The sequence below is a fragment of the Pongo pygmaeus genome, chromosome 6, assembly GCF_028885625.2.
Source record: "Pongo pygmaeus isolate AG05252 chromosome 6, NHGRI_mPonPyg2-v2.0_pri, whole genome shotgun sequence".
NCBI classification, from domain to species: Eukaryota; Metazoa; Chordata; class Mammalia; order Primates; family Hominidae; genus Pongo; species Pongo pygmaeus.
Window position 1 is genome coordinate 36,622,629 of NC_072379.2, and position 14,792 is coordinate 36,637,420.

General features: G+C 33.4%; 1 protein-coding gene across 4 annotated transcripts in view; it reads left to right on the forward strand.

The window, feature by feature from the left end:
• ZPBP (zona pellucida binding protein) overlaps positions 1-14,792 on the forward strand; it is a 142,514-nt gene that overhangs the window by 64,929 nt on the left and 62,793 nt on the right. For all 4 annotated transcript variants that reach the window (XM_054495484.1, XM_054495485.1, XM_054495487.1 and 1 more), the window contains one exon: positions 8,350-8,426. In XM_054495484.1, coding sequence (XP_054351459.1) covers positions 8,350-8,426 — 77 coding nt within the window. The remainder of the gene's footprint in view (positions 1-8,349; positions 8,427-14,792) is intronic.

Consider the following 14,792-nt stretch of genomic DNA (forward strand, 5'->3'; position numbering starts at 1 on the left):
TCATAGCTAATTTTTGTTTTCTTAACCTTGGGGTCCATCTTAGTTGATAAAGGGGCATCTATTTTTGTTTCTCAGATTATGGAAGCTACTTTATATCATTTTCATCTTCTTATACTTACTGAGACTCTTTTGTGGTTACACATATGGTCTACCTGGAGGAATGTTTCATGTGTACTTGTGAAGTATGTGTATTCTCCTGTTGTTGGGTGGAGGGTCCTGTATATATTGTATAGATCTAGTGTTGTTCAAGTACTCTATCTGCTTATTGATCTTCTGCCTTTTATATTCATTATTGAAGGTGCAGTATTGATGTCTTCCACTATTATTGTCTGCTTTTGCCTTCAGTTCTGTCAATTTTTTCTTTATATAATTTGGGACTCTGTTGTTAGAGGCCTATATACTTATAAATGTTATATCTTCTTTAATAGATTGGCCCTTTTATCAAAATATGCATTTCTTTGCATCTTGTAACAATTTTTGACTTAAAGTTTGTTTTCTCTGATGTTTGTATAGAGATCTGTTTATATTTTTTGTTTCTTCTTGAGTTAGTTTTGGTAGAGTAGTGTGTTTCCAGCAATTTGTCCGTTTTATCTGGATTTGATGACTATTTGCACAAAATATCTTTTTTCGTCCATTTACTTTTAACCTATTTTTCTGTTTTTGCACCTAAGGTGAATCTCTTGCAGACAATAGTTAGATTCTGCATTTTTATCCATTATGTCCACTTCTGCCTTTTAATTGGTGCCTTTAAATTAAACCACTTACATTTAAAATTGTTACTGATAAGGGAGGACTTACTTTTGCCTTTTTGCTGCACATTTTCTCTATTGTGTGGGTTTTTTTTACATTGACTATTTTTAGAGCAGTTTTTACTTTACAGAAAAATTGAGCAAAGTATAGACACACACATTTTTACATGCATATTTGTATGTAAAAAGTCATTAACAAACCCAAGGTCACTTTAATTTTCTTCTTTGTTTCCAGCTTTCCAGTTTTGTGTATTTTACAAAGGTGTCTGTGATTATATTATGAAGTTAATTTTGGTGAAAAGGATAAGTCTAGATTTATTTGCATGTGGATATCCAGTTGGTCAAACATCATTTTTTAAATGACTATATTTTCTCCCTTGAATTGCCGTTTTTTCCTTTGTGAATGATCAGTTGAATATATTAACATGGGTATATTTCTGGGATTTCTGTTCACTTAACATTGGTCTCTTTGTCTGTTCTTTCATCAGTACTATACTGTCTTGATTTCTGTAGTTTTATAGTAAGTCCTGAAGTTGGGTAATGTTGGTCGTCTGTTCTTGCCTTTAATAATGTGTTGGCTCTTCTAGGTCTTTTGCTTTTTCACATAAATTTTAGAATCAGTTTGTAGATAAACACAAAATATTTACTGATATTTTGAGTGTCATTGAGTTTAAAGTATATATCAAATTGGCAAGAACTGACATTGTAACAATAGTGGATCTTCCTATCTATGAACATGGAATATCTTTTTATTTACTTAGATCTTTGATTTTTTTAATCAGAGTTTTACAGTTTTCCTCATACAGATATTGCACATATTTTGTTATATATTTCATTTTTGTTAGTGTAATGGCATTTGTTTTCAAATTACAGTTGTTTATTACAAGTACATAGGAAAGCAATTGACTTTTTAAAACAATTTTTAACTGTATACATTTAAGGTATACAACATGTTTATACACATATATGTATATATTAAAATAATTATTGCAAGTCAAGCAAACTAACATATCTATTATCTCACATCATTACCTTTCTTTTCCTCTCCACCCCATGGTAAGAGCATGACTCATGGTAAAATGACTCTTCTTGCAAGTTTTTAGCATATAATACCATATTATTAACTAGAGTCCTCATGTGGTACATCAGAACATCAGATCTCTAGATTTATTCATCCTGCTTAACTACAACTTTGTACACTTTGATTCACATCTCCTTATTACTCCCACCCCTGCCCTGCCCCTGGGTAACCACCATTCTACTTCCTCATTTTATGTATTCAATGTTTTTTTTTCTTAAAGTGAGATCATTCTGTATTTTTCTTTCTGAGCCTATAGTATTTCACTTAACATATGTCCTTTAGGTTCATCTGTATTGTGGCAAATGGCAGAATCTCCTTTTTTAAGGCTGAATAATATTCCTCTGTGTGTGTGTGTGTGTGTGTGTGTGTGTGTATAATGCATTTATTTATTTATTTATATCTATCCAGTCATCCATCATTGAACATCTTGGCTGTTATGAATAATGCTGCAGTGAACATGGGAGCATAGATAAATGTATGAGGTTGTGGTTTCATTTCTTTTGGATATGTACCCAGAAGAGGGATTGCTTGGTCAAATGGTAGTTCTATTTTTAATTTCTTTAGTAACCTCTATACTGTTTTCCACAATTATTGTACCAATGTACATTCCTACTAACAGTATACAAGGGTTCCAGTTTCTCCACACCCTCACCACTACATTATCTATCATCTTTTTGACAATAGCTATCCTGACAGGCATGAGATGATATCCCATTGTGGTTTTCATTTGCATTTCCCTGATTATTGGTGATGTTAAGCACTTTTTCCTTTTTTTCTTCTTCTCCTTCTGGCATTACCATTTTGTGTATTATACAACTTATGCTATTATTCCACAGTTCTTGGATATTCTTTTCTTGTTTTTTCAATTCTTTTTTTGAGAAATTTCTACTGATGTATTTTCAAGCTTCAATCTATTTGATTCTTTCCTCCAGCCCCACTGATGGGCTCATCAAAAGCATTCTTCATTTTGGTAAAAGTGATTTTGATATCTAGCATTTCCTTGTGATTCTTAGAGTTTCCATCTCTCTCACTGTATTATCCATTCTGTTCTTGCATCTTGTCCCATTTTTTCCATTAGAACTCTTAGCATATTATTCATAGTTATTTTACGTTTCTGTACTATAATTCCCAAATCTCTGCCATATCTGAGTTTGGTTTTGATGGTTGCTCTGTTTCTTGAAACTGTGTTTAATTGACTTTTAGTATGTTTTCCATTTGTGTGTGTGTGTGTGTGTGTGTGGAAAGCTGAACATTATGCACCAGGTAGTAAAAAATTGGTTAAATAGTTCTTTTAGTGTGTGATATTTCTGTTTATCTGTCTGGGATTTGGGCTTTGTTCTGTTTATCGTAGTACTAGAGGCTATATTTTTTTTTGATCGTCTTGTTATTGTCTTTCCTATGGTCTTTCAGTGATATGGAGACTTTTTCCTGAATAAGACTTGAAATGCTTGCCATAATAATACCATGGCATTATATGGAACTCTGTAAATATAATGGTAATATATGCATGTATGGGGGGTAAGCATCCTATAAATCTGTGATTTGCTCTGAGTTTTTTCAGAGAGCCTGAGTCCTTTGCCTGAGATCTTCACAAGTGCTTCTCTTTGTCAATTTACACTGAGAGGGCTAGAGGGTGTTTGAATTTGGTATTTCCCTTCCCCCAGGTCATTGAGACTCTGGTAAAAATGAAACTTTGTTAAGGTATTTCTCTTGAGGCAGGGTTCCCAATATACTAGTTGTACTTCAGATGCTCCTGTTGTACTTTGGTTTGGTTTACTTCTAAGTGGTTTCTTTTCTCCTTCCATTTGCTAGAAGCACAAGGAGATTTTCCTCCAGTCTTAACCCTGAGAACTTGTTGGGTTTCCTAGACATAAAACTCATGAAAGTTTGGAAGCCCTCCCCTGCCGCCCAAGAATGCTCCCCATTGCAGTTTTAACTGTGGAGCTTGTCCACTCTGAATTTCTTAGCAGTCCCTCAATTATAATTTAAATTATCCTGGTAATGGCTCCAGTAGCAGTCTTCTGCTCCTGGTAAGTTGTGATTCTCTGTATACACCTATCTGCCTCTACATTTTTGGAAGCTGCAGTTTTCCCAGTGAGCTCAATTTTCTGATGGGTCTAAGAAAAGTTGCAGATTTTTTTGTTGTTGTTGATACAGGCCTGACAACTGACAAGTTCCTTAGATGTCAAATAGAAACCAGAAGTTGTCTCATATCTTTTTTGTTTGATTATCCCTGTTACTACCTTCTTTTGTGTTTAATTATTTATAGAATACCGTTTAAATTTCCTTCTCATTTCATTTTAGTAATATATTTTAGTTGTTTTCTTGGTGGCTAACCTGAGAACTATAATTAGAATTTCAAACTCGTAAGAAACTAGTTTGAATTGATTCCAGCTTAGTTATAACAGTATTCCAAAACTCTGCTCCTGTGAAGGTCACTCCTTCTCTATGCTGTTGTCCCTAATTACATTACTATGTATTGTGTATCCACTAACATAGATTTGTAATTATTGTTTTATTCATTTGTCACTATTATCATATAAAAAAGATGAGTGAAAAAAGAATACTGACTGTTATGTTTATCTATATTTACATTTTATATTTACCTAGATGTACTCCTGTGTAGTTACTTTTTCCAGTATTTTTTTTTGTGTGTAGTAACAAGTTACTATCTATTCTTCATCAGCTGTTGATTTTTGGAAGATCTTAGATTCTCCTTCATTTTTGAAAGCTTGTTTTGCCAGATACAGGATTCTTGGTTGAAGTGTTTTTATTTCAGTTCTTTAAATATATCATCCCACTGCCTTCTATCCTCTGTGGTTTTTCATGAAAAATCTGATGTTCATCTTATTGTGGACACCTAGTGTGTGACAAATTACTTCTTTCTTGCTGCTTTTAAGATTCTCTGTCTTTGATTTTTTAAAAAATGGTTGCCCATTTATTATAAATGATATTACAGAAGATACAGATATACTGCCAGATGGAAAAGATGCACAGGGCAAGGCACGTGGGAAGGGGCCTGGAGCTTACATGCCCACTTTGGGCATGCCACCACCCAGTATCTCCGCATGTTCAGCAACCTAGAAGCTTCTGTCTTTGATTTTTGAAAGTTTCATTATAATTTGTCTCAGTGTGGGGTTCCTTGTATTTACCCTATGTGGATTCTATTTATCTTGTATGTGTTTTATCAAATTTGGGAAATTTTGGCCATTATTTCGTCAAATACTCTTTTTGCCACTTTCTCATTTTTCTCTCCTTCTGTGTCTCCCATCGTGTATATGGTGGTACACTTGATGTTGTTACACAGATGTCTTAGGTTCTCTTCACTTAAAATTTTTTTTTGTTTCTTCTCTGACTGGATAATTTCAGTGAACTGTCTTCAAGTTCACTAATTCTTTCTTTTGCTTGCTCAAATCTGTTGTTGAAAATGTTTAGTGAATTCCTCATTTCAGTTGTTACAATTTTCTGCTCCATAATTTTTATTAGATTTTGTTCTGTAACTTCTTTTGCTTTACTGATAATCTCTATTTGTGAAGGCATCGTTTTCCCTATTTAGTTCTTTGTTCATGGTTTTCTTTAGTTCTTTGAGCACATTTAAGATAGCTGATTTAGAGTTTTTGTCCAGCAAGTCCAATGTCTGTGTTTCCTCAGGGACAATTTCTATTATATTTTGTTCTCTGTGAATGAGCCATGCATTCTTGTTTCTTTATATAACTTCTATTTTTTTTGAAAACTTTACATTTTAAAATATTTTAATGGATACTTTTGAAATCAGATCCTTCTGCCTCTTCAGTGTGTATGGTTCTTGCTTGTGTGGGTTGTAGTTGTTTGTTTCATAATTTTCTTCTTCTTTTGTCATGTCCTCTGAGGTCTGTCTTCTATTTACTTTAACTTTTGTTACATACACATGTTTAACCTTTGAATTCTCTTTAACCTTTGTGGTTAGCTACTGACTTGACAGAGATTTTCTTAAATTCTGTGTTGAAGTCATCTTTTGTTGATTTAGCATTCACTTGGTTGTTGTAAACATTTGATCATTTTCTGGAGTTCTGACAAAAGTTGATTCTGACCATTTTTGTTCATTTTTTTCCATGTTTCTATGGAAAAAGGTGGCCAGCTGTTTTCTTCTTTACTATTTTTGCTTGCATCATTCCTATCTTCTTTATTTTTTCGTCTTGTAGAAAACTTATCTTACAAAAAGCTAGGTGATTGTATACAGGATGAGGTTAGTCAGCTAGCCTAAATAAAGAGGGGATGTGCAAGAAGCTCAGGAGGAGATAGCTGATGCAGACAACATGAGTGTCATGTGCTTTGCCTGATACGGTGGGGATGGATATAATGTCTGTTGGCTGTTGACACCATTAATACTGGACTTGGGCTGAAACAGTCTCCTAGATATTTGTTACTTTAGCAATCTTTTATGTATACTGATTCTGAAAAGATAGATAAGAAAAGACCTTATATTTCTTTTGATTCTATGTTGTGGTTTCTGACAGTTTTGCATTAGTTTCATGAATAGTAGATCTTAATGAATGTTAAAAATTGCCTTAAACTTGTATAAAGATTCAAAAGTAAGAAAATTTTACATCATCGTGATGATTCAATCTCATAATCATTTTATGATGCATTGGTAGACTCAGGTCTGCCACCTTCTGAATTACTTTGTGGACAGTACATTCAAAAGCTGTACCTTAGGTTATTAATATTTAAAAGACCTGGCTACAGTTTGCTAGTGCTTTTCAAAACTCTACGTATATTTCTTTTCTTTCTTTTTTTTTTTTGAGACAGAGTCTCACTCTGTTGCTGAGGCTGGAGTGCAGTGGCGCAATCTCAGCTTACTGCAACCTCCACCTTCCGGGTTCAAGCGATAAAATTTAGAGATTTAACTTTTCTTGGGCCTAGATTTAGATAACCTCATTTTAAAAGGACTTAAGGTAAAAGTAGAATATAAGTAAAACCTTTTCTCCCCCAAGTCTGTGACCCTAGTTGGACCTCTGTCTGAAATTAACTGATCTAATTTTATAAAATCACTAGGTTGGATTTTGTAGTCTTGTCTATAATATTGTATAGTACCTCATAATATCAACTCAGATGGCAAGAGTGAAGTTTTACACCATTTATGGGTTTGGGAAGGTATGAAAGAAATATGTTTAAACAACAAAATAAAGATTTCCCATTATTCTTGGAATATACTCTGCATATATTCATACTTTTATGATCAATTTTATGATCTTCATATCAACAGTTGTCCATCAGACATATTTTATATGACATACTAGGTAAATGTTGGTAATGTAGAGTAAGGATCCCTCTTCAAGATTATATTATGGTAAAAAGAAAATATTCATATAATAATAGTACAACTTATGTAAATACTGTAGAAGAGTTACCAAGTGTTTTATGGGTTCTAAGGAAGTGAAGGTGTTATTAAGGAGATGAACACTTAAGGAGGCCCGTGAAAAATTATTGGTGTTTTGAAAGAATTTTATGGAAAATGAACAACTTAAAGTCATGTACACAGGCATCATAGAGCAATATTTGGAGTAGAATAGCGAATGGATAGCATCCGAGTAGAGTTATGGGAAAAACAAAATTGTCAAGATTGGTAGTAGATAAATTATAGAGATTTTGGTTGCTGGGGTAAAGTATTTGTTTTTAAATATATCCTCATAACTGGAAAGGGTGACAAAAATCACATTATTCAGCCCCTTGTTTTACAAATTAGAGTAGAAGCCTCAAATGTTATTTTACATTATACCTATGTTTATTAGTAGACCTCCTGTAGAACTCAGGCTAGAAATCAGATTTCTTTCCATGTATTTTTTAAGTACATGGAAATGTACAATAGGTACATTTCTCAGATGATCTTGCAGAGACGGTACTCATTTCTACATTGCTAAATTCAATGGGATTTTGTTGATTTTGTTCACTTACGTATCCCAAGCACCTAGAGTAATTCCTGGCACACAGTAGGCTCCTGGCAATTATTTATTAAATAAATGAATGTATGTCTGAATGTAAATATTCATCATTTTAGTTACCATGGCCCCTACTAAAATCCAACCTCATTTCTCTTTCCAGTATTGTGATCAGAGTTTGTCCTACCTCTATCATTTTGCAGCTAGAGATTAAGAATTGAGTTAAATGACACACAGTATATTATATAGAGTTAAATAGAGTATTGAATGAATGCACATAAATGTATACATACATATACATATGTATGTTATTAAAATTGAAACAAATCTGTTGCTCAGATTTTACAAAATCAACGGCCAGACATTATCAGGAAAGTTGATTAATTCTTAAGTTCACTGAAGAAATAAGGTTGTTTAGATTTATAGAAAGCAAATTGTTGACTTAGGTTTTTTGCTAAAAAGAGTCATTTAGCACTAGGAAAATTGCTTAATATTTTAATGGAAGAGAAATATTAGAATATCCTTTCATTTTTCAAAAGCCAATTTAAATATTGTGACAGAATACATTATACCCATGATAAAATATAATATATTTTCTCAGTTTCATCTCTAGACACTGAAAAAGGACCCAAGCCATGTACAGACCATAATTGTGAACCTTCCAAAAGACTTTTTAAGGTATGTTATGTGAGGCTGGTAAAAGGAAAAAAAAAGTTAAATGAACATGCCCCATGTGTAAGTAAGCATCCTAGCTATTTATAAAATACATTGAATCCCCACAGTTAAGGATTTCAACAATAAAAATAAAACTTTACCCGCTAATAAAAGATAAGACATTAATAGAATTTATCTTTATAAAATACTTTCAAATTTAGCCTTTTGTAATTGGTTATATGAAGAAGAATGGTTTTTCTATTTGTTTTGCCTTATTTGCTATTGCTAATTAATTTATAGTTATTATTCAGATAGAATATTGTCCATGTTACCATTGTCCATCATAAATAACAAGCAAATTTGAACCATCTTTATAATCTATTTTCATATTGCTTTGCTCCATACCCGGCATCCTGTATCTATGCTTAGGATGAAAATGATGCTATATCTTCTAGAAGCAATTTAAATTAGTTGTTTTTTACATTATACTTAACATATTGTTCATGTTCAATGAATTTATGAAAATATTTTCCTATGCCTAATTATAATTTACTGACCATAAACACATTGTAAACAGTAATATTTTTAAATGTTTGGCATATATAATTATTTACATTATAATGGTTGTAAAGTGTTTCTACTAAAGGTATAAGTATTGTATACAGAGATCAATATCCATTATTTTTGCCTAGTGAAATTGACAAGGGGATTATTTCTTAATTTGTACTCAGTAAGCCTCCTGAAATATAGTTTAAGTCAGGCATCCCTAACTCCTTGGCCACAGACTGGTACCAATCCATGGCCTGTTAGGAACCGGGCCGTACAGCAGGAGGTGAGTGGCAGGTTAGAGTGAAGCTTCACTGTGTTTATAGTCCCCCATCCCCATCACTTGCATTACTGCCTGAGATCTGCCTTCTGCTGTCAGATCAGATCAAACGCAGCATTAGATTCTTATGGGAGTGCAAACGCTACTGTGAACTGTGCATGTGAGGGATCTAGACTGTGTATTCCTTATGAGAATCTAATGCCTGATGGTCTGCCAGTGTCTCCTGTCAACCCCAGATGGGACCTTCTAGTTGCAGGAAAACAAGCTCAGAGCTTTCACTGATTTTACATTATGGTGAGTTGTATAATTATTTCATGATTTATTACAATGTAATAATAATATAAATAAAGTACACAATAAATGTAATGCCCTTGAGTCACCCTCAAACCATTCCCCACCCTCCCAGTCTGTGGAAAAATTGTCTTTCATGAAACCAGTCCCTGCTGCCAAAAAGGCTGGGAACTGCTGGTCTAAGTCATCAATTCGCATATTATATTTCCATTTAAAAAATTTTCTTAAGCATTGCCTCTCTTCCTTGGGATAGGTTTTCTTCTTTTTAACTCTTGAAATAAGATTTAGGGTTTGAGGCACCATGAAGAGAGCACTTAATCTTAATTTTCTTCTCTCAGTTTTTAATATGTGAGTACTGTGTTAAACATTAGTCAGTTATTACCTAACACATCTTTTACCCTCTACCAATCTTAAACAGTCACAGACCCTGAGCTAGGATAATTTATTTGGAAATGGGGTTGGAATGTGTGTTCAAGCATAGGGATTAGGAGTAGGGGACGGAATCTGATCCATTTTATTATTTTCCCTGATGGTGGGCTCAAGGTGATAATTGTTTGAGCTTTCTTATGTCATTTTTATTTATTCTTTTTTCTTTTACATTCAGGGGGTACATGTACAGGTTTGTTACATGGGTAAATTCCACATCGTTGGGGTTTGGTGTATAAATGATTTTGCCACCCAGATAGTGAGCATAGTAGCTGATAGGTTGTTTTTCAACCCTCACCTTTCACCCTCAAGTAAGCTCTGGTGTCTGTTGTTCCTCTCTTTGTGTCCATGTGTGCTCAACGTTTAGCTCCCACTTATAAGTGACAACATGTGGTATTTGGCTTTCTGTTTCTGCATTAATTTGTTGAGGATAATGGCCTCCAGCTGCATTCATGTTGCTGCAAAGGACAGAATTTAATTCTTTTTTATGGCTGCATAGTATTCCATGGTGTATAGGTACCACATTTTCTTTATCCTGTCTACCATTGGTGGGCATCTAGGTTGATTCCATGTCTTTGCTATTGTAAATAGTGGCAGTGAACATATACATCCATGTGTCTTTATAGTAGAATGATTTATATTCCTTTGGGTATGTGCCCAGTAATGGGATTGTTGGGTCAAATTGTAGTTCTGTTTTAATTTCTTTGTGAAATTTCCAAACTGCCTCCCACAGTGGCTAAACTAATTTACATTCCCACCAGCAGTATATAAGTGTTCTTTTTCTCTATAACCTTACCAACATCAGTTATTTTCTGACTTTTTAATAATAGCCATTCTTACTGGTGTGAGATGCTATCTCATTGCAGTTTTGATTTGTTTTTCTCTCATGATTAGTGATGTGGAGCATTTTTTCATATGCTTGCTGGCTCCCTATATGTCTTCTTTTGAGAAGTGGCTGTTCATTTCCTTTGCCCTTTTGTTAATGGGGTTGTTTGTATTTTGCTTGTTGATTTAAGTACTTCATAGATTCTGGATATTAGACCTTTGTTGGATACATAGTTTGCAAAAATGTTCTCCCATTCTGTAGGTTTTCTGTTTACTGTGTTGATAGTTTCTTTTGCTGTGCAGAAGCTCTTTAGTTTAATTAGGTCCCATTTGTCTATTTTTCGTTTTGTTGCAATTGCATTTGGAGACTTCATCATGAAATCTTTGCCAAGGCCTATGTTCAGAGTGGTATGTCCTAAGCTTTCTGCTAGGGTTTTTAATAGTTTAAATCTTTAATCCATCATGAGTTGATTTTTATGTATGGTGAAATGAAGGGATGAAATTTCAGTATTTTCTACTGAAAGGCAATTTTATTGCTATGCTTTATATAGAAACTCAAAATAATTTTTAAAGCTTCCAAACGATGAAGCTTTGAGTACAAGAGGTCTGTAGTTTCATTAAGTTCATTTGTTCCTTTCCCTCCCCAAATATCTGCTGTCTGACTTTTCCTGTCCCATGGAAACTTTTTTTTTTTTAAATGCAATATGTTTATCTTTCTTTCTTCTTCAGCACAGAAGTTTCTTATTTGGCTTGTTACAGCAAAATAAAGAACAGCTGGTGCTTTTCTGTCTTGATGATAGTATAAGAACAGTATATTGGCATATGTAGAAAGAATTCAGAATTTGCAGGCAATGGTATTTTCACAAAAGCACCTTCATTTAAAAATCTGAAAAATTATTTGATGTATTTGTCTCATTGTTGGTCTCATTTCCCTTTCAACTTTAGTACCTTTTCATCTTGTGTTAGCATCTTATATGTTATTAAATACAATCTTTTGATTTTAGGAAGATTTAAGTAACTGAAATTGTCTCCAGACTACAGTAAGGCCAAATTTACTTTGGCATACTTGTCCCGGTGATGTTGTATCTAGCTTTTGAAGATTTGTTCTAAATATATTGTATTAGGCCGGGAGTGGTGGCTCAAGCCTGTAATACCAGCACTCTGGGAGGCCGAGGCAAGTGGATTACTTGAGGTCAGGAGTTCAAGACCAGCCTGCCCAACATGGAGAAACCCCATCTCTACTAAAAATAAAAAAAACAGCCGGGCGTAGTGGTAGGTGCCTGTAATCCCAGCTACTCAGGAGGCTGAGGCAGGAGAATCACTTGAGCCCGGGAGGCGAAGGTTGCAGTGAGCCAAGATCACACCACTGTACTCCAGTCTGGGCGACAAGAGTGAAACTTCGTCTCAAAAAAAAAAAAGAAAAAAAAGAATAAATAAAAAATAATAACTAAATATATTTCTTAAGTGTACCATTTTCTTTCCACTCTTCTCTGTTTTGTCAGTCCTTATGCTAGTGCCATACTTTCTTCATTATCTTTTGTCAGTAGTGTTTTTAACCTCGATTTTTTGTCAAGGTTGTTCTGGATGTTCTAGGTTCTTTTCTTTTCCAAGAAAATTTAGAATCAGCTTGTATGTCAATTTTCTCAAAAAGGACTGCTTGGGTTAGGATTGTAGTTTCCTTGAAATTATCAATTTGGTGAGAAGTGCCATTTTAATAGTATTCAATCTTCCAATACATGAAAATGCTACATTTCTCTCTCTATGTTTAAAAAAATTAACATATATGATTATTTGGAGATGAATAATATATTGTCTCCTCCTTCAGAGAAGTTCATGAGAAAGTAGGAGAACCAACATATAGACAGGTTACCTTATGTATGCAATGTAGCAGTTACTGTAACAGAAATAGATAAAGGATGATAGGATAATATATAATTGATTAATTTTTTCTAGAAGTTGAAGAAGAAAAACAATGCCACTGCCATACATAGCAGATGGTATTTACTCATTCATCCATTTATTTTAAGTATGTTTGCAAGTCAAGCTATCATAGTGTCATTATATTCAAATAATTGTATAATTACTTGACTCAAGTGTTCAGTTGAAAATCAGACCAAGTGCAGCTTGATTACAACCCAGAAAATAATCTATTGAGTCTTTCATATCAGGGTCATCTCTGACATATCACTCTTAAGAAAGATGACTAATATTCCCTAATATTAAAAAAAGATTTTAATTGGGTAAAGTTTATATTGGAAAATTCATAATCCATTATTTTTATATCTCTTTATAATATTATTAATAAAAACTAGTCTTTGAAAGGAGAAATGCCATTGTCTTATGTTTTTCAAAATAGACTATTATTACCTAGAATTGGAAATAGTATAATAATAAATATAACAAGACATTTGCTACTGATGGCTTTACACAGAAATTTTATTTGCAATATATTTATATTTGTTTAATGTTGAACTTCTGTACATGCCAAAAGAACTTCATTATATGGTGGTCTCCTTCATGAGCTCTCCCATGGAAATTACCCTATTCTTTACAGTCAGAGAAATGTGATGCCTTTCTTCAATCACTGTTACATTATGCAGGTTTTTATATTCCTCTTTTTCAACTTCATACATCAAGTGACATTATAACGACTATACTGTAAAATAATTTAAATAACTATATTATAAAATAGTAGGGCTAGGGTTGGAACAGTCTTCTATGTAATAATTTTATCTCTGCAGAATTAAATATATCAATTTGAAAAAAATTATCTTCTTTTTGCATTTTTTAGTGTAAAGGTCTTATATGTCATTTGGATTAAATTTATTCCTAAGTTTTTTGTGGGGGTTTTGGATGCTATTTTAAATGGAATATTAAAAAATTCACCTGCTAGTTGTTTCAGTTTTCAGCAGATATTTTCATATTATCCTTGTATCATGCCACCTTGCTAAATTAACTTGTTAATTATAGAGTTGTTTTACAGATTACTGAGGATTTTCTATGTAATCTGTCATGTCATCTGCAAATAGAGACAGTGTTACTTCATTATTTTTATTTTTGTACATTTTATTTATGTATTCCGTTTTCTCTGAATACCTGTAATCTACAGTATAACATTGAATAGATGTGGCAAGAATGGGCGTCCTTTTCTTTCTCCTGATCCTAAAGGGGAAAGTACCATCTAGTATGATGCAAACTCTAGGTTTTCATAGATACCTTTTATCAGAATGAGGAAGTTCTCTTCTATTCCCAATTTATGGGGCGATTACATTACAAATGGGTGTTACATTTTTCAAATATTTTTTCTGATCTTGTTGAAAACAACTTATATCTGTGTTATATTTGTTAATGTGTTATTAAGGATTTATATATATAAGTTATATGTCATGTTATTTTTTGTAATGTCTTGGTCAGGTTTTGATATTTGGACTATACTGGCCTTGCAAAATGACTTGTAACTGTTTCCTTGTCTTATATTTTCTGAAAGTGTTTTTAGTTATTAGCTTACTTTCCTTAAGATGTTTGATAGAACGCACTAGTTGAAGCACTGGGTCCTGTAGTATTCTTTGTGGGTAGGTTTTCAATAAGTAATTATATCTTAAGTACATGTAGGGATATTTGGATTTTCCTGTTCATTTTGTTCACTTTTAGTGAGTTGCATGTCTCAAAAATCTCATATATTGGATCAAAATTGTCAAATTTTTCTGGCATGAAATTGCTTCTAATATTATCTGTCTGATATTTGTAAGATTTGTAGTGATTATCTCTCTTTTCTGATATGTTGAGTGATATGTGTTCTCTCTCATCTTCAGTTTTTTTTCTAATTTCCTTCTTTTTTTTTTTTTCTTTTTTGAGACGGAGTCTCACTCTGTCACCTAGGCTGGAGTGCAGTGGTGCAGTCTTGGCTCACTGCAACTTCCGCCTCCCAGGTTCAAGCGATTCTCCTGCCTCGGCCTTCTGATTCACCACCATGCCCGGCCAATTTTTGTATTTTTAGTAGAGACGGGGTTTCACCATGTTGG